The 21,136-nt window shown below is 44.0% G+C and overlaps 1 protein-coding gene across 2 annotated transcripts in view; it reads right to left on the bottom strand.

Annotated features, from left to right (window-relative positions):
* The window catches only part of LOC124046675 (metastasis-associated protein MTA1-like), a 75,191-nt gene that overhangs the window by 8,733 nt on the left and 45,322 nt on the right, over positions 1–21,136 (bottom strand). For both annotated transcript variants that reach the window (XM_046367317.1, XM_046367316.1), the window contains 7 exons: positions 14,679–14,867; positions 6,219–6,352; positions 5,817–5,998; positions 5,328–5,479; positions 4,766–4,955; positions 3,305–3,394; positions 2,807–2,962 (listed from right to left, as the gene is read on the bottom strand). In XM_046367317.1, the coding sequence (XP_046223273.1) occupies positions 2,807–2,962; positions 3,305–3,394; positions 4,766–4,955; positions 5,328–5,479; positions 5,817–5,998; positions 6,219–6,352; positions 14,679–14,867 (1,093 nt within the window). The remainder of the gene's footprint in view (positions 1–2,806; positions 2,963–3,304; positions 3,395–4,765; positions 4,956–5,327; positions 5,480–5,816; positions 5,999–6,218; positions 6,353–14,678; positions 14,868–21,136) is intronic.

Raw genomic sequence — 21,136 nt, 5'->3', positions numbered from 1 at the left:
TGGATTCGGTCTTATGAAATTGTGTTTTTTACATTATATAAAAGTAGAGACTCAGAGCTACAAAATGGTATATAATACACTGTATTTGAAGAACAATGGGAAAGTAATTCTGATTTGAAAGTTGATCAAACTGTAAACTCACTTTTGAGAAAATCGCCTTTGAATGTTCTGCTAAAGAGCCATCTACACCTATTCAGCATTGTTCACACCCTCACCCTAACCTTTAGCCCCACCCATCTCGTTTCGCTCTCTAAGTGACGCTCTGGCCGATGACTTGTTTACCTCTGGATAACATGAAAACAGCCTAACCAGCTCTGCTGTCAACAATTTCATTACGCTTTTTTTGCAGAAGTTTACGGACACCGGCCATATTCAACGAGTTTTGTACACACGTCACTTAACGTTAGCTAACGAGCCAGCCAGCCAACGTTAGCTAGTGAAACAATAAACAGTGCCAACAACGCCACAGTTCTGGGAGCTAACCAACCATATTCAATGTTAGCTAGCTAACATTAGTCTCTAACTAGAACAGCATACGGCTCTGGGAAACTAATAATATTGTCAGCTAGGGAGCCTGCCAGCTAATGTTAGCTTGAAACAACTTTCTGTCAAAATTACAAAACGTGTAATATCTGAAAAGGTAACGTTAGCTAGCTAACGCTAGACTATCTTACCTGTATACATCATTGTGCATGGACGGGTCTCCCTGTCAGGAATGCCATGCCACGGTTTGAAGATGAAATCCAGAGACAGGTGTTTCCTCCATCTCATTAGCTATCATACTCTAATTCCACTGATTTCAAAACTTGACCCTCCAGAAAGTGGACAGCCACACTTATGCAGCTCCATTACACAATACATTTTTTTAAAAGCTGTGTTCGACAGGATTACCAACACAGACTGACCAGCTTCTATGGCAGACCAAGCTGAACGCCGCTTTCGGGATGTCCAGCCCACTCATTATCTCAGCCAATCATAGCGACTTGCGACAAATGCCTAGTTTCCTGAATCAGGTCACATATGTTTGGATGTTTAATACATTGTAAGACTGCATGATGAGACTAATGATGATTAGTTGCTTGAAAGGCATGAGCTCTGCCTGTTTTTTTTGTGCAGGCTGTACACACTCCAATAGTCTCTCATTCATAATTTGACAAGCACTTGATAATGTCTTGAATTTCCCGGCGGCATCCCCTTTGTGGCAGTAATGCACCCTAAAAAATCCATGCCTATTGCCTTCTCCCTGAGTGTGATGCGCAATCCGAAGCGTCTCTCATGGCTCTCCGTCACGTGATCAGGTCTTTCTCACAGGCTACAAGACAGACACATCGGGGACGCAACTGTGCATGTCCTTATCCAATTCCCAGGTGCATATTGAAGATATTGGATGAGCTGTCCACATTTACTTTTCGTCAGCCAACAAGATGAGTAGGCCTAACGAACAGGAAAAGAACTAGCCTATGTCAATCTACTATCACCATAGTACAGAATTTGACCTATGCTATGCAAGAAATAACGCAATTTAATAAAGCCCCTTAAACTTTAATGTAATTTAATTAAATATTCCAAACAGTCTAGGGCAGTTGTGGGATGCGATAGATCCCAAATTACTACAACCACTAGCATCAACAAAAACTTTTTTACGCAATGTGGCTGACGCAAACAGATCAGAACCATTAGCTTAAAATGTTGATCAACCATTAGGCTATTTCATCACATTATAAGCGCAGCAATGCACACATGTACAAATGTTGCATTAACCCGAAAACACCATCATCAAAAGTGACCGCACGTGCAATTATCCATGTAATTCTTTATTATTAAGGTGCATTTTATGGTGAAAATGATATTCACCAAACGTAAAACTCTCACACTGCATACAGTATGCCAGTTAGGCTCTACACCCCTTGTAAAGAAGATTAATGTGCTTCATTTTAAGAAGTTATTTGGCCACTTTAGTTGTGATACAAACCTTTTTAAAACATATAGGCCTATGGATTACGCTACATGAGGTGTGAGACTATGATTAGAAAAAGTCACACAAAAAAAGGTATTGTTTCTTATGCTGGGCATCATTCACAAGTGATAGGACAATATTGTCACCCATCACACTAGTCTTGATTTAATCTTGTCTTTACATATACTAAATAATATATGTGTGACATTTGTTATGATTTAGAATTGACCATAATCACGTACCTGTATCGAAACAGGGACAGCTGGAAAAAATACTTTTCATCTATGCACATAAATAGCCAATGGAGGCTGTTTTTCCCTGTGGTTTATTTTCATGCCAGCCAGGTAGGCTATACTCCTGTTGTAAAGAGAAGCAATGTGCTTAACATCAGGAAAGTTGAGAAATAAAGATAGTAGGCCTAACCTATAGAAAGCTGATAGGATCCTCCTCTTTTTAATAGAGGCCATCACTCTGTTTTCTGCCACAATTGCATAGCCTATAGAAATGTGGCGCAACATGAGCTCATGGGCTCTCATGAAGTGTTTGATTAGATTTTCGAAAACTTTTGCATTGATGTCAGAATGATTAGAGGGACAATAGAGTGCTGAGTACCAGACAGTTATTAAGTTTGGTAGGCTACTAAAGACCAGCAGCAGCATCAGAGCTTGGAGAAGCCTAATTACCGTGATTAAACGGTCATGTGGAATTTGACTGCCTTCATGACTCGTGACCGCCGGTGTGGCGGGAATATGGTCATCGCAACAGCCTTAGCCATGACCACAATGTCTTCCATCTACGTCATCCTCCTCCAGCCCCTCTCTACCTCTGACCCTCTCCTCGGTCTCTCACCGTCCATGCCGTTGTGCTGCTCGTAGGTGCGTTTTCCCAGGATGGTGGGTGATCCGTTGTTGAGGATGTTAGGCGTCGACTTGATGGGTGTCAGGCTGCCCGTGGTTACGGTCTGGCCGCGCGGGAGGTCAGGTTTGGGTGGGCACGGGTGGGCCTCTGGCCATGGAGAGAGGGAGGGAGAGAGAGACAGAGAGAGACAGAGACAGAGAGAGAGAGAGAGAGAGAGAGGGAGGGGAGGGAGGGAGGGAGGGAGGGAGGGAGGGAGGGGGAGGGAGGGGGAGGGAGGGAGGGAGGGAGGGAGGGAGGGAGGGAGGGAGGGAGGGGGAGGGAGGGGAGGGAGGGAGGGAGGGAGGGAGGGAGAGATGTTTGAGTTTAATCAGCAAAGTTCTGAATTTCAAATCAACACTGGCTAAAACAGACTATTATATTTAAAATATGCCATTTAGCAGACTGAAAATTAGAGACTTCTCTATAGATGGGTGAGAATGAGATTCCCACCAAGATATCGGACCACTGACTCCAGAGGCTTCCTGTCAACCGGCTTCAACGGCAATGGCTTTTTGGGCTCGTCTGGCAACCGCAGTGCACCTGGCAAACACCACAGCACAGGGTTAGTATGTGTAGCTGTTACATAAGACCTTTAAAAAAATAAAAAATACAACAGAAAAGGAAAATGGCATTTCTTATTGGACAATTACAGTCTCTCCCTGTTTTACTCGGTCTCCTTTGTGTGGTGCTTTAATGAACAGGACCCAGGTCTACTCTCAATAGGCCTTGATTTGACCTGTGTTGAGTGGGAGGTAGGAGTGGAGAGGGAAGGGAAGGTAAAGGTGGATTTTTTTTGTGGAGGATAGGCGTGGAGGATTCGACAATAGGGGTGGAGGATAGGGGTGGAGGATATGGGTGGAGGAGCAGAGGATAGGAGGATAGGAGTGGAGGAGCGGAGCGGAGGATAGGAGTGGAGGAGCGGAGGATAGGAGTGGAGGATAGGGGTGGAGGATAGGTGGAGGATAGGAGTGGAGGATAGGAGTGGAGGATAGGGGTGGAGGATAGAAGTGGAGGATAGGAGTGGAGGAGCTGAGGATAGGAGTGGAGGATAGGAGTGGAGGAGCGGAGGATAGGAGTGGAGGATAGGAGTGGAGGAGCAGAGGATAGGAGGATAGGAGTGGAGGAGCGGAGCGGAGGATAGGAGTGGAGGATAGGAGTGGAGGATAGGGGTGGAGGATAGGGGAGGATAGGGGTGGAGGATAGGGGTGGAGGATAGGGGTGGAGGAGCGGAGGATAGGGGTGGAGGAGCAGAGGTTAGGAGTGGAGGAGCGGAGGATAGGAGTAGAGGAGCAGAGGATAGGAGTGGAGGATAGAAGTGGAGGATAGGAGTGGAGGATAGAAGTGGAGGATAGGGGTGGAGGAGCGGAGGATAGGGGTGGAGGAGCAGAGGTTAGGAGTGGAGGAGCGGAGGATAGGAGTAGAGGAGCAGAGGATAGGAGTGGAGGATGGGGTGGAGGAGCAGAGGATAGGGGTGGAGGAGCAGAGGATAGGAGGATAGGAGTGGAGGATAGGGGTGGAGGAGCAGAGGTTAGGAGTGGAGGAGCGGAGGATAGGAGTGGAGGATAGAAGTGGAGGATAGGAGTGGAGGATAGGGGTGGAGGATAGGGGTGGAGGAGCGGAGGATAGGGGTGGAGGAGCAGAGGTTAGGATAGGGAGTGGAGGAGTGGAGGATAGGAGTAGAGGAGCAGAGGATAGGAGTGGAGGATGGGGTGGAGGATGGGGTGGAGGAGCGGAGGATAGGGGTGGAGGAGCAGAGGATAGGAGGATAGGAGTGGAGGATAGGGGTGGAGGAGCAGAGGTTAGGAGTGGAGGAGCGGAGGATAGGAGTAGAGGAGCAGAGGATAGGAGTGGAGGAGCGGAGGATAGGAGTGGAGGATAGGGGTGGAGGTAGAGGTGTAGTATGTTACTCACATTCCTGTTTGATTTGGGCTGTGTTGAGGGGGAGGTAGGGGTGCCTGGCGAGGAAGCGTGGTCTGATGATGTCCTGACAGACCCGTCGGGCGGCGCGCGTCACCTGAGTGGTCATCAGGTAGAAGGCCTGTTTCGTCTTTACAGCAAACTTGGGGCTCCCACTGTGACGCATTGGAACCCCGTGGGGAGACTGGATAGGAGGGGAGGGGGGTGGGAGAGAGAAGCCAGAGAGACAGAGTGAGGGGGATGGGAGAGAGAAGCCAGAGAGACAGAGTGAGAGGGAGAGGAGAGGGGTGGGAGGGAGAAGCCAGAGAGACAGAGTGAGAGGGAGAGGAGAGGGGTGGGAGAGAGAAGCCAGAGAGACAGAGTGAGAGGGACATGGAGAGGAGGAGGAAGAAGAGAGAGTTAGAGAATGGACAATCAGACAAGAGGAGTCCAACACAAAGAGTTGTAGGTTGACATTAAGGAGGGCCAGGAGTTTCTCCTGCTCAGTTTACATTACTTGGGAAAACCTTCTCATCCTAATCATGATCTCAGTTTGTGTTGTTTAGATGTTGTTTACCATGTTGTTGCGGTTGGGTCCAGGCCTTTCTCCTTCCAGTCTTGTTGGCATCTTCAGTCCTCCATACTTCTTCCAGTAGGTCCAGCAGGAGGCACATAGACGACACTGCATGTTGGGGGGACCCCACGAGTACCACTGATACGAACTGATGACTACACACACAGAGAGAGACAGAGACACATGGGGACAGACACACACACACACAGACAGACACATACGCAGAGACACGTGCACACACACACAGAGTTAGTGACATTCTTTAATCATTTAAGACTGAATTAATTAACACTAAAATAGCTCTGACTAGATTACACTGAGCTCACTCACTCGCTCGCTCTCACGCACTCTCTCTAACTCACTCCATTGTTAAAGGAGAGCCATAGAGGCAATGGTTTGGAGCCTTACTACAGTATGGAATGAATCACTCATTTCCATGCGGTCTAAATGAAGCAAAAACACTGAGTGTGGGTGGAGGGGAGTGGTACTCACTGTAGCAGCTCTCACAAGCACGGCCCAGTCCTGGGGTCTGTCCTGGGGGCACTGGTAGCACCCCGGGGACACCCACAGCTCCGACTGTGGCTCCAGCTGCAGCCCCGGAGCCGTTCACTAGGCCTCCCACAATGCCAGGCTTCACACTGTTAGCACTCAGCTGGTTGGGGTTGGGTTTGTTGCTATGAGGAAGAGGGCAGAGGATCAGAGTCTCAGAAATGCAACATACTGCAGCCAGTCCCATTTTGCTCCCTGTAAAGTATAAGCAATATGGTGGAAGCTCCATCACTACATGGCTTATGTCCATACAGAGCCTTCCGACCTGCAGACTTCATAAGAGTTAACGTTGGGGGTTTGGGAAGAGCTCATTAGGACCTGTTGTCTCAGTCTGTAGATACTCACTAGTTGGGGATGTAGACTTGCTTCAACTTGCTCTCTGCCTCTGCTGCTTTTAACCGTTTCTGCTGTACGTATCTGTCTGTGGTCTTCCACATGTAGTAATACTCTATGATACTGGTCAGGGACTTCCAGGGCAGCTGCAGGAGAAAACAAGAGAGACAACATTCTCAGCATAACATCTTAGTCATCATGCTTTGGGGCGGAAGCGTAGCCTAGTGGTTAGAGCGTTGGACTAGTAACCGCAAGGTTGTGAGTTCAAACCCCCGAGCTGACAAGGTACAAATCTGTCGTTCTGCCCCTGAACAGGCAGTTAACCCACTGTTCCCAGGCCGTCATTGAAAATAAGAATATGTTCTTAACTGCCTTGCCTGGTTAAATAAAAAAATACATTTAAAAAAAAAAAGCCACATCTACATTTTTTCTATTCAATACAATCTTTGTAAAGTGATATTTTACAGTTGAATTAAGACCGCTCTCTTTAAAAAGTTTCAAAGAGGTAACTGAATTGTCAGAATACCAGAGCTGGCAGGCCGCACCCCTAATGGCAACACGTGGTTTGCTGTGACTCTGGGCTTGGGTAGAACAGAGAACTACACTGACTGTAACTGACCACCAGGTGGCAGAGTGAGACACAGTGTAAAAACAGCAGAACCCTAATGTATTCCTTCCTCTCACGGTAACGGCAGCATAGATACTGTATGGCTATATATTTCTCAGCCAGTTGTATCTATCTCTATGGCTGAGAGAGATACACTACATGACCAATAGTATGTGGACACCTGCTCGTCAAACATCTACTTCCAGAGTGGCGCAGCGGTCTAAGGCACTGCATCTCAGTGCAAGAGGCATCACTGCAATCCCTGGTTTTCGAATCCAGGCTGCATCACATCCGGCCGTGATTGGGAATCCCATAGGGCGGCGTAAAATTGGCCCAGCGTTGTCCGGATTTGGCCAGGGTAGGCCGTCATTTGTTCTTAACTGACTTGCCTATTTAAATAAAACATGTCATCCTAAATCATGGGCATTAATATGGAGTTGCTCCCCCTTCGCTGCAATAACAGCCTCCACTCTTCTGGGAAGGCTTTCCACTAGATGTTGGAACAATGCTGCAGGGACTTGCTTCCATCAGCCACAAGAGCATTAGTGAGGTCGGGCACTGATGTTGGGCGATTAGGTCTGGCTCACAGTCGGCGCTCCAATTCATCCCAAAGGTGTTCGATGGGGTTGAAGAAAGTTCTTCCACACTGATCTCGACCAACCATTTCTGTGTGGATCTTGCTTTGTGCACAGGGGCATTGTCATGCTGAAACAGGAAAGGGCCTTCCTAAACTTTTGCCACAAAGTTCGAAGCACAGAATTGTCTAGAATGTCATTGTATGTTGTAGCGTTAAGATTTCCCTTCCCTGAAACGAAGGGGCCTAGCCTAAACCATGAAAAAAAAACAGACTATTATTCCTCCACCAAACTTCACAGTTGGCACTACGCATTTGGGCAGGTAGCGTTCCCCTGGCATTCGCTAAACCCAGACTGGTCCGTCGGACTGCAAAATGGTGAAGCGCGATTCATCACTCCAGAGAACGCGTTTCAACTGTTCCAGAGTCCAATAGCAGCAAGCTTTACACCACTCCAGACGACGCTTGGCATTGCTCATGGTCATCTTAGGCTTGTGTGCGGCTGCTCAGCCATGGAAACCCATTCCATGAAGCTCCCGACGAACAGTTCTTGTGCTGACGTTGCTTCCAGAGGAATTCGGCAGTGAGTGTTGCAACAAAGGAGATAATGTTTTTTACACACTACGCACTTCAGAACTTGGTGGCCCCATTCTGTGAGCTTGTGTGGTCTACCACTTCGCAACTGAGCCGTTGTTGATCCTAGACGTTTTCACTTCACAATAACAGCACTTACAGTTGACCAGGGCAGCTCAAGCAGGGCTGAAATTTTCCGAACTGACTTGAAAATGTGGCACCCTATGACGGTGCCACGTTGAAGGTCACTGAGCTCTTCTGTAAGGCCATTCTACCGCCAATGTTTTTCTACGGAGATTGCATGGCTGTGTGCTTGATTTTATATACCTGCTAGCAACGGCTGTGTCTGAAATAGTCAAATCCACTAATTTGAATGGGTGTCCACATACATTTGTATATATAGTGCATCTCTATGGCTGAGAGATATAACCATACAGTATCTATCTCTATGGCTGAGAGAGATATGACCATACAGTATCTATCTCTATGGCTGAGAGAGATATGACCATACAGTATCTATCTCTATGGCTGAGAGATATGACCATACAGTATATATCTCTATGGCTAAGAGAGATATGACCATACAGTATCTATCTCTATGGCTGAGAGAGATATGACCATACAGTATATATCTCTATGGCTAAGAGAGATATGACCATACAGTATCTATCTCTATGGCTGAGAGAGATATGACCATACAATATCTATCTCTATGGCTAAGAGATATGACCATACAGTATCTATCTCTATGGCTGAGAGAGATATGACCATACAGTATCTATCTCTATGGCTGAGAGAGATATGACCATACAGTACATATCTCTATGGCTGAGAGAGATATGACCATACAGTATCTATCTCTATGGCTGAGAGAGATATGACCATACAGTATATATCTCTATGGCTGAGAGAGATATGACCATACAGTATATATCTCTATGGCTAAGAGAGATATGACCATACAGTATCTATCTCTATGGCTGAGAGAGATATGACCATACAGTATATATCTCTATGGCTGAGAGAGATATGACCATACAGTATATATCTCTATGGCTAAGAGAGATATGACCATACAGTATCTATCTCTATGGCTGAGAGAGATATGACCATACAGTATCTATCTCTATGGCTGAGAGAGATATGACCATACAGTATCTATCTCTATGGCTGAGAGAGATATGACCATACAGTATCTATCTCTATGGCTGAGAGAGATATGACCATACAGTACATATCTCTATGGCTGAGAGAGATATGACCATACAGTACATATCTCTATGGCTGAGAGAGATATGACCATACAGTATCTATCTCTATGGCTAAGAGAGATATGACCATACAGTATCTATCTCTATGGCTGAGAGAGATATGACCATACAGTATATATCTCTATGGCTGAGAGAGATATGACCATACAGTATATATCTCTATGGCTGAGAGAGATATGACCATACAGTATATATCTCTATGGCTAAGAGAGATATGACCATACAGTATCTATCTCTATGGCTGAGAGAGATATGACCATACAGTATCCATCTCTATGGCTAAGAGAGATATGACCATACAGTATATATCTCTATGGCTGAGAGAGATATGACCATACAGTATCTATCTCTATGGCTGAGAGAGATATGACCATACAGTATCTATCTCTATGGCTGAGAGAGATATATTTAGTGGTGGAGGGTATACACCGTATACCCCTTGTGTTTCAGTGGGCATTGTGTATACTCACTTTTTAATCCCCATGATAGGTATCATAGTAGTGTAGTTGAGTTTAACAAGGCTGATGGAACAGATCAGATTGCTTAACAAGTTGAGCAACTATTATTTCTTGACATTTTATGGGCAGCAATGTGCAAACTGTGGTAGGCCTACGTGCAAATGTTAGAAAATGCTCACCGCACATGTGAGCGGTTTCTTGGACAGAGATGGAATAGTATCCGTTAGAAATGTAGAAAGAGGGGAGATCTAAAGGTGCAACAACTATCATGGGCTGCTGATATACAGTGCCTTGCGAAAGTATTCGGCCCCCTTGAACATTGCGACCTTTTGCCACATTTCAGGCTTCAAACATAAAGATATAAAACTGTATTTTTTGGTGACGACAGAGAACTGTATTTCTTGGTTTCATCAGACCAGAGAATCTTGTTTCTCGTGGTATGAGTCCTTTAGGTGCCTTTTTGCAAACACCAAGTGGCCTGTCATGTGCCTTTTACTGAGGAGTGGCTTTCGTCTGGCTTCTTTACCATAAAGGCCTGATTGATGGATTGCTGCAGAGATGGTTGTCCTTCTGAAATGTTCTCCCATCTCCACAGAGGAACTCTGGAGCTCTATCAGAGTGATCATTGGGATCTTGCTCACCTCACCTCCCTGACGAAGGACCTTCTCCCCCAATTGCTCAGCTTGGCCCGGGCAGCCAGCTCTAGAAAGAAAGAGTCTTAGTGGTTCCAAACCTCTTCCATTTCAGAATGATGGAGGACACTGTGTTCTTGGGGACCTTCAATGCTGCAGAAATGTTTTGGTACCCTTCCCCAGATCTGTGCCTCGACACAATCATGTCTTGGAGCTCTACGGACAATTCCTTCTTGGTTTTTGCTCTGACAACTGTGGAACCTTATCTAGACAGGTGTGTGCCGTTCCAAATCATGTCCAATCAATTGAATTTACCACAGATGGACTCCAATCAAGTTGTAGAAACATCAAGGATGATCAATGGAAACATTATGCACCTGAGCTTAATTTTGAGTCTCATAGCAAAGGGTCTGAATACTTATGTAAATAAGGTATTTCTGTTTTTAATTTTCAATACATTTGCAAATATTTCTAAAAACCTGTTTTTGCCTTGTCATTTTGGCATATTGTGTGTAGATTGATGAGTATTTTTTAAATGTAACTTCTTATGGCTGTAGGGGCAGTATTGAGTAGCTTGGATGAAAGGTACGCAGAGGTGCCCAGAGTAAACTGCCTGCTCCTCAGTCCCAGTTGTATTATTAGTATTGGATAGAAAAAACTATGACGTTTCTAAAACTGTTTGAATGATGTCTGTGAGTATAACAGAACTCATATGGCAGGCAAAAACCTGAGAGGAAATCCAAACAGGAAGTGAGAAATCTGAGGTTGGTTGATTTTAAACCCAGCCCCTATTGAATTCACAGTGGAATATGGATGAAGTTGCACTTCCTAGGGCTTCCACTAGATTTCAACCGTCTTTAGAAACTTGAATGAGGCTTCTACATCATGTCAGTGATTCTCTCGTTAACACAGGTGTGAGTGTTGACGAGGACAAGGCTGGAGATCACTCTGTCATGCTGATTGAGTTCGAATAACAGACTGGAAGCTTCAAAAGGAGGATGGTGCTTGGAATCATTGTTCTTCCTCTGTCAGCCATGGTTACCTGCAAGAAAACATGTGCCGTCATCATTGCTTTGCACAAAAAGGGCTTCACAGGCAATGATATTGCTGCCAGTAAGATTGCACTGAAATCAACCATTTATCGGATCATCAAGAACTTCAAGTAAGAGGGGTTCAATTGTTGTGAAGAAGGCTTCAGGGCGTCCAAGAAAGTCAAGCGCTAGGACCGTCTCCTAAAGTTTATTCAGCTGTGGGATCAGGGCACCACCAGTACAGAGCTTGCTCAGGAATGGCAGCAGGCAGGTGTGAGTGCATCTGCACGCACAGTGAGGCAAAGACTTTTGGAGGATGGCCTGGTGTCAAGAAGGGCAGCAAAGAAGCCACTTCTCTCCAGGAAAAACATCGGGGACAAACTGATATTCTGCAAAAGGTACAGGGATTGGATTGCTGAGGACTAGATTAAAGTAATTGTCCCTGATGAATCCCATTTCCGATTGTTTGGGGCATCCAGAAAAAAGCGTGACCATCAGTCCTGTGTCATGCCAACAGTAAAGCATCCTGAGACCATTTGACACTTATAACATGCTTGTAATTATACTTCAGTATTCCATAGTAACATCTGACAAAAATATCTAAAGACACTGAAGCAGCAAACTTTGTGAAAATTAATATTTCTGTCATTCTCAAAACCTTTGGCCACGACTGTACAGTTGAAGTCGGAAGTTTACATACATTTAGGTTGGAGTCTTTAAAACTCGTTTTTCAACCACTCCACAAATTTCTTGTTAACAAACTATAGTTGTGGCAAGTCGGTTAGGACATCTACTTTGTGCGTGACACAAGTAATTTTTCCAACAACCGTTTACAGACAGATTATTTCACTTATAATGCTTCTGATAGGCTAACTGACATCGTTTGAGTCAATTGGATGTGTACCTGTGGATGTGTTTCAAGGCCTAACTTCAAACTCAGTGCCTCTTTGCTTGACATCATTGGAAAAGCAAAAGAAAATCAGATTTTTTTTTGTAGACCTCCACAAGTCTGGTTCATCCTTGGGAGCAATTTCCAAACGCCTGAAGGTACCACGTTCATCTGTACAAACAATAGTACGCAAGTATAAACACCATGGGATCACGCAGTCGTCATACTGCTCAGGAAGGAGACACGTTCTGTCTCCTAGAGATGGATGTACTTTGATGCGAAAAGTGCAAATCCCAGAACAGCAGCAAAGGACCTTGTGAAGATGCTGGAGGAAACAGGTGCAAAAGTATCTATATCCACAGTAAAACGAGTCCTATATCGACATAACCTGAAAGGCCACTCAGTAAGAAAGAAGCCACTGTTCAAAAACCGCCATAAAAAAGCCAGACTACGGTTTGCAACTGCACATGGGGACAAAGATCATACTTTTTGGAGAAATGTCCTCTGGTCTGATGAAACAAAAATAGGACTGTTTGGCCATAATGACCATTGTTATGTTTGGAGGAAAAAGGGGGAGGCTTGCAAGCTGAAGAACACCATCCCAACCGTGAAGCACGGGGGTGGCAGCATCATGTTGTGGGCGTGCTTTGCTGCAGGAGGGACTGGTGCACTTCACAAAATAGATGGCATCATGAGGGAGGACAATTACGTGGATATATTGAAGCAACATCTCAAGACATCAGTCAGGAAGTTAAAGCTTGGTCACAAATGGCTCTTCCAAATTGACAATGACCCCAAACATACTTTCAAAGTGTGTGGCAAAATGGCTTAAGGACAACAAAGTCAAGGTATTGGAGTGGCCATCACAATGCCCTGACCTCAATCCTGTAGGAAATTTGTGGGCAGAACTGAAAAAGCGTGTGCAAGCAAGGAGGCCTACAACCTGACTCAGTTACACCAGCTCTGTCATTAGGAATGGGCCAAAATTCCCCCAACTTATTGTGAGAAGCTTGTGGAAGGTTACCCGAACCGTTTGACCCAAGTTCAACAATTTAAAGGCAATGTTACCAAATACTAATTGAGTGTATGTAAACTTCTGACCCACTGGGAATGTGGTGAAAGAAATAAAAGCTGAAATAAATCACTCTACTATTATTCTGACATTTCACATTCTTAAAATAAAGTGGTGATCTTAACAGACCTTAGACAGGGAATTTTTACTAGGATTAAAAGTCAGGAATTGTGAAAAACTGAGTTTAAATGTATTTGGCTAAGGTGTATGTAAACATCCGACTTCAACTGTATCTATGGCTGAGAGAAATATAGCCATACACTATTTATATCTATGGCTGAGAGAAATATAGCCATACACTATTTATATCTATGGCTGAGAGAAATATAGCCATACACTATTTATATCTATGGCTGAGAGAAATATAGCCATACACTATTTATATCTATGGCTGGAGTAGACATGCAGTATTATCTTTTCTGCACTCAATAGATGCCTGCCTGATCATCTCTGAGTTGAGTCTCACCAATAGTTACATTATTATGAGCCTTTAACAGGTCCTCTCAGTCTAAGCATCGTTTCCTTTACATTTGTGAGAGTAGTTCTAAAAATAAATAATGCAATCTGATTTGTCCCTAGTGGTGGACCAGGCTGGCAAGCTGTAGCCCGACAATTCCCCTGACGATTTGGTGATATGCACATCAGAGTTTCCTTGTGGAGGGTAGTCCAAGCCAAGGCAGCAGAACAGTACCTGTCTGTCTGTCTGCCCGTTGTCTGTCTGTACTCACAAAGTCCTGTTGTATGTCTGTCTGTCCGTCTGTACTCACAAAGTCCTGTTGTATGTCTGTCTGCCCGTTGTCCGTCTGTACTCACAAAGTCCTGTTGTATGTCTGTCTGCCCGTTGTCCGTCTGTACTCACAAAGTCCTGTTGTATGTCTGTCTGCCCGTTGTCCGTCTGTACTCACAAAGTCCTGTTGTATGTCTGTCTGCCCGTTGTCCGTCTGTACTCACAAAGTCCTGTTGTATGTCTGTCTGCCCGTTGTCCGTCTGTACTCACAAAGTCCTGTTGTATGTCTGTCTGCCCGTTGTCCGTCTGTACTCACAAAGTCCTGTTGTATGTCTGTCTGTCCGTTGTCCGTCTGTACTCACAAAGTCCTGTTGTATGTCTGTCTGTCCGTTGTCCGTCTGTACTCACAAAGTCCTGTTGTATGTCTGTCTGCCCGTTGTCCGTCTGTACTCACAAAGTCCTGTTGTATGCCTGTCTGTCCGTTGTCCGTCTGTACTCACAAAGTCCTGTTGTATGTCTGTCTGCCCGTTGTCCGTCTGTACTCACAAAGTCCTGTTGTATGTCTGTCTGTCCGTTGTCCGTCTGTACTCACAAAGTCCTGTTGTATGTCTGTCTGTCCGTTGTCCGTCTGTACTCACAAAGTCCTGTTGTATGTCTGTGAAGTCTTTTCCGTATTTCTCCAGGGCCTCTTCAAACAGGTTGGCCTCGGAGGCGCTCCACTCCTCCATCTCGTCCCGGCAGAGAATAGGTCCTCCCTGGGGAACCAGGGCTGCGATGGCCCGCGTCATGTCATAACCCGTCTTATCCAAGGTGTCCATGGCATGGAACTAGGGAGAAGAGAGGAGGGGGGGGGGATATTGTGTTGTGGTCAGTAGGCAGAAAACATGAAGAAACAGGGAGGTACCATCTGTATTTGTCCAATAAGAAACACTTCCGTGGGGTTTACTGTGTGCCCTAATTGAACATGTATGCCCCTGGATTTCACCTATACCCAGCCAACAAAACACACCCTTGTAACAAACAAACCAAGCAAAAGGTCCTTATTTTTCTGTCTGTCAAAGCCACCAAGGTTAATGGTGCTGCATAGTCTATTATGGATGTGCAATTATCTTGTCACTTGTCTTAGTCAGTGTGAAGGTCTCTCTATTCATGAGTGTAAGAGTTGATTTGTGTGCTGTGTGTATGTTGTTTTCATGTATATGTACGTGTGCTGTGCGCATGTTGTTTTAATGTATATGTACGTGTGCTGTGCACATGTTGTTTTCATGTATATGTACGTGTGCTGTGCGCATGTTGTTTTCATGTATATGTATGTGTGCTGTGCCATGTTGTTTTAATGTATATGTACGTGTGCTGTGCGCATGTTGTTTTCATGTATATGTATGTGTGCATGTTGTTTTCATGTATATGTACGTGTGCATGTTGTTTTCAAGTATATGTATGTGTGCTGTGTGCATGTTGTTTTCATGTATATGTACATGTGCTGTGCGCATGTTGTTTTAATGTATATGTATGTGTGCATGTTGTTTTCAAGTATATGTACGTGTGCTGTGTGCATGTTGTTTTCATGTATATGTACATGTGCTGTGTGCATGTTGTTTTCATGTATATGTACATGTGCTGTGTGCATGTTGTTTTCATGTATATGTACGTGTGCTGTGCGCATGTTGTTTTAATGTATATGTATGTGTGCATGTTGTTTTCAAGTATATGTATGTGTGCTGTGTGCATGTTGTTTTCATGTATATGTACATGTGCTGTGCGCATGTTGTTTTCATGTATATGTACGTGTGCATGTTGTTTTCATGTATATGTACGTGTGCATGTTGTTTTCATGTATATGTACATGTGCTGTGCGCATGTTGTTTTCATGTATATGTACGTGTGCATGTTGTTTTCATGTATATGTACGTGTGCTGTGTGCATGTGCTTTTCATGTACAGTACCAGTCAAAAGTTTGGACACCTACTCATTACCGACCATTTCCAATCCCATCGTACCTTCTCCACTATGCAATCTGGTTTCAGATCTGGTCATGGGTGCACCTCAGCCACGCTCAAGGTCCTAAATGATATCATAACCGCCATCAATAAGAGACATTACTGTGCAACCGTATTCAGCGACCTGGCCAAGGCTTTCGTTAATCACCACATTCTTATCAGCACACTCAACACCCTTGATTTCTGGATTCTTCACCTGGTTCACCATCTACTTCTCAGACAGAGTTCAGTGTGTCAAATCAGTGAGCCTGTTGTCCGGACCTCTGGCAGTCTCTATGGGAGTGCCACACGGTTCAATTCTCGGGCAGACTCTCTTCTCTGTATATATGAATGATGTAGTTCTTGCTAATGGTGATTCTCTGATCCACCTCTACGCAGACAACACCATTCTCGATACATCTGGCCCTTCTTTGGACGCTGTGTTAACTAACCTCCAGACGAGCTTCAACGTCATACAACTCTCCTTCCGTGGCCTCCAACTGCTCTTAAATGCAAGTAAAACTGAATGCATGCTCTTTAACCGATCGCTGCCCACACATGCCCGCCCGTCCAGCATCACTACTCTGGACTAGAGGTCAACAGATTAATCGGAATGGCCGATTAATTAGGTCCGAGTTTTCATAACGATCGGAAGTCGGTATTTTGGGCGCAGATAAAAAATAAATAAAAAATGTACACCTTTATTTAATCTTTATTTAACTAGGCAAGTCAGTTAAGAACACATTCTTATTTTCAATTACGGCCTATGAATGATGGGTTAACTGCCTCGTACAGGGGCAGAAAGACAGATTTTCACCTTGTCAGCTCGGGGGATCCAATCTTGCAACCTTAAAGTTAACTAGTCCAACGCAATAATGACTGCCTATTACGCAAATGCAGTAAGACAAGGTAAGTTGCTAGCTAGCATTAAACTTATCTTACAAAAAACAATCAATCATAATCACTAGTTAACTACACATGGTGGATGATATTACTAGATATTATCAAGTGTGTCCTGTGTTACATATAATCTGACTGAGCATACAAGCATACAAGTATCTAAGTATCTGACTGAGCGGTGGTAGGCAGAAGCAGGCGCGTAAACATTCATTCAAACAGCACTTTTGTGCATTTTGCCAGCAGCTCTTCGATGTGCGTCAAGCATTGCGCTGTTTATGACTTCAAACCTATCAACTCCCGAGATGAGGCTGGTGTGACCGAAGTGAAATGGCTGGCTAGTTAGCGCGCGCTAATAGCATTTCAAACTTCACTCGCTCTGAGCCTTGGAGTGGTTGTTCCCCTTGCTCTGCATTGGTAACGCTGCTTCGATGGGGTGGCTGTTGTCGTTGTGTTGCTGGTTCGAGCCCAGGGAGGAGCGAGGAGAGGGACGGAAGCTATACTGTTACACTGGCAATACTAAAGTGCCTATAAGAACATCCAATAGTCAAAGGTTAATGAAATACAAATAGTATAGAGGGAAATAGTCCTATAATAACTACAACCTAAAACTTCTTACCTGGGAATATTGAAGACTCATGTTAAAAGGAACCACCAACTTTCATATGTTCTCATGTTCTGAGCAAGGAACTGAAACGTTAGCTCTCTTACATAGCACATATTGCACTTTTACATTCTTCTCCAACACTTTGTTTTTGCATTATTTAAACCAAATTGAACATGTTTCATTATCTACTTGAGGCTAAATTGATTTTATTGATGAATTATATTCAGTTTAATAAGTGTTAATTCAGTATTGTTGTAATTGTCATGATTACAAATACCATTTAAAAAAAAAAGTTTTTTCTTAAAAAAATGTATTTTTATAAATCGGCCGATTAATCGGTAGCGGCTTTTTTTTTTGACCCTCCAATAATCGGTATCGGCATTGAAAAATCATAATCGGTCGACCTCTACTCTGGACGGTTCTGACTTAGAATATGTGGACAACTACAAATACCTAGGTGTCTGGTTAGACTGTAAACTCTCCTTCCAGACTCACATTAAACATCCCCAATCCAAAATTAAACCTAGAATAGGCTTCCTATTTCACAACAAAGCATCCTTCACTCATGCAGCAAAACATAACCTCGTAAAACTGACCATTCTACCGATCCTTGATGATGTCATTTACAAAATAGCCTCCAACACTCAACTCAAAAATTGGATGCAGTCTATCACAGTGCCATCCGTTTTGTCACCAAAGCCCCATATACTACCCACCACTGCGACCTGTACGCTCTTGTTGGCTGGACCTCGCTTCATACTCGTCACCAAACCCACTGGCTCCAGGTCATCTACAAGTCTCTGCTAGGTAAAGCCCCGCCTTATCTCAGTTCACTGGTCACCATAGCAGCATCCACCCGTAGCACGCGCTCCAGCAGGTATATCTCACTGGTCACCCCCAAAGCCAATTCTTCCCGTTGGACCGCCTTTCCTTCCAGCTCTCTGTTTCCAATGACTGGAACGAACTGCAAAAATCACTGAAGCTGGACACATATCACCCTCACTAGCTTTAAGCACCAGCTGTCAGAGCAGCTCACAGATCACTGTATCTGTAAATAGCCCATCTATAATTTAGCCCAAACAACTACCTCATCCCCATACTATATTTATTTATCTTGCTCCTTTGCCTCCCAGTATCTCTACTTGCATATTCATCTTCTGCACACCTACCATTCCAGTTTTAATTTGCTATATTTTAATTACTTCGCCACCATGGCCTATTTATTGCCTTTACCTCCCTTATCCTACCTCATTTGCACACACTGTATATAGACTTTTTCTACTGTATTATTGACTGTACGTTTGTTTATTCCATGTCTAACTCTGTGTTGTTGTATGTGTCGAACAGCTTTTCTTTATCATCTTGGCCAGGTCGCAGTTGTAAATGAGAACTTGTTCTTAACCTCTTCAACCTATGGGGTCGCTATGTCATTATTGGATAAAAAAAATGTGCCCGTTTTAAGCGCAATATTTTGTCACGAAAAGATGCTCGACTATGCATATAATTGGCAGCTTTGGGAAGAAAACACTGACGTTTTCAAAACTGCAAAGATATTATCTGTGAGTGCCCCAGAAATGATGCTACAGGCGAAACTAAGATGTAACCTCAAACAGGAAATGAGCTGAATTTTTTAAGCTCTGTTTTACTATCGTCTCCTTATATGGCTGTGAATGTGCTGTGAACGAGTTTATGCTCTCTGCCGTTCGTCCAAGATGTCTGCAGCATTGTGACGTATTTGTAGGCATATCATTGGAAGATTGGCCATAAGAGACTACATTTGCCCGGTGTCCTTTGTCTAAATTGGTGCGCAATTGTCAGTGGCCCTCATTTTACCATGCGATACAGAAGGAGAAGCACACTTCCAGGAACGATACATCATTGAAGAGATATGTAGAAAAACACCTTGAGAATTGATTCTAAACAACGTTTGCCATGTTTCAGTCGATACTATGGAGTTATTTTGGAAAAAGTTTGGCGTTTTTATAACTGAATTTTCGGGGGGTTTTTGGTAGCCAAACATGACGCAGAAAACGGACCGATTTCTCCTGCACAAATAATCTTTCAGGAAAACTGAACATTTGCTATCTAACTGGGAGTCTCCTCATTTAAAACATCCAAAGTTCTTCAAAGGTAAATGAGTTATTGAATGTTTTTGCTGGTTTTTGTGAAAATGTTGCCTGGTGATGCTAACGCTAAATGCTAACACTAAATGCTAAATGCTAATTTTGCTATGGTAGAGAAGCATATTTTTGAAAATCTGAGTTGACAGTGTTGTTAACAAAAGGCTAAGCATGAGAGCTAGCATTTTGATTTCATTTCATTTGCGATTTTCATGAATAGTTAACGTTGTGTTATGGTAATGGGCTTGAGGCTGTAGTCATGATCCCGGATCCGGGTTGGTAAGTTAACTAGCCTTCCTGGTTAAATAAAGGTGAATTTTTCTTTATTTTTACTATTTTAGACATTGTAGAATAACAGTGAAGACATCAAAACTATGAAATAACACATATGGAATCATATAGAAACCAAAAAGTGTTAAACAAATGAAAATATATTTTATATTTATACCTAGATGCTTGTTCTAGATCCCAAGAAACAACAGATTCTGTTGAATCTGACAATTAATGTTGGGGGTTGCACAGTCGTCTCAAATAAAACTGAAGGACCTCGGCGTTACTCTGGACCCTGATCTCTCTTTTGACGAACATATCAAGACTGTTCCAAGGACAGATTTTTTTCCATCTACGTAACATTGCAAAAATCAGAAACTTTCTGTCCAAAAATGATGCATGAAAATTAATCCATACATTTGTTACTTCGAGGTTAGACTACTGCAATGCTCTACTTTCCGGCTACCCGGATAAAGCACTAAATAAACTTCAGTTAGTGCTAAATACGGCTGCTAGAATCCTGACTAGAACCAAAAAAAATTATCATATCACTCCAGTGCTAGCCTCCCTACACTGACTTCCTGTTAAGGCAAGGGCTGATTTCAAGGTTTTACTGCTAACCTAAAAAGCATTACATGGGCTTGCTCCTACCTATCTTTCCGATTTGGTCCTGCCATACATACATACATGTACGTTACGGTCAGAAGAAGCAGGACTCCTAATTGTCCCTATAATTTCTCAGCAAACGGCTGGAGGCAGGGCTTTCTCCTATAGAGCTCCATTTTGATGGAATGGTCTGCCTACCCATGTGAGAGACGCAGACTCGGTCTCAACCTTTAAGTCTTTACTGAAGACTCATCTCTTCAGTAGGTCATATGATTGAGTGTTGTCTGGCCCAGGAGTGTGAAGGTGAAGGGAAAGGCTCTGGAGCAACGAACCGCCCTTGCTGTCTCTGCCTGGCCGGATCACCTCTCTCCACTGGGATTCTCTGCGTCTAACCCTATTACAGGGGCTGAGTCACTGGCTTACTGGTGCTCTTCTATGCCGTCCCTAGGAGGGGTGCGTCACTTGAGTGGGTTGAGTTACTGACGTGATCTTTCTGTCTGGGTTGGCGCCCCCCCTTGAGTTGTGCCGTGGCGGAGATCTTTGTGGGCTATACTCGGCCTTGTCTCAGGATGATAAGTTGATGGTTGAAGATATCTCTCTAGTGGTGTGGGGTCTGT

The sequence above is a fragment of the Oncorhynchus gorbuscha genome, linkage group LG10, assembly GCF_021184085.1.
Source record: "Oncorhynchus gorbuscha isolate QuinsamMale2020 ecotype Even-year linkage group LG10, OgorEven_v1.0, whole genome shotgun sequence".
NCBI lineage: Eukaryota > Metazoa > Chordata > Actinopteri > Salmoniformes > Salmonidae > Oncorhynchus > Oncorhynchus gorbuscha.
Note: the sequence above shows the minus strand (reverse complement) of the source record. Positions and strands in the feature narration are given on the sequence as shown.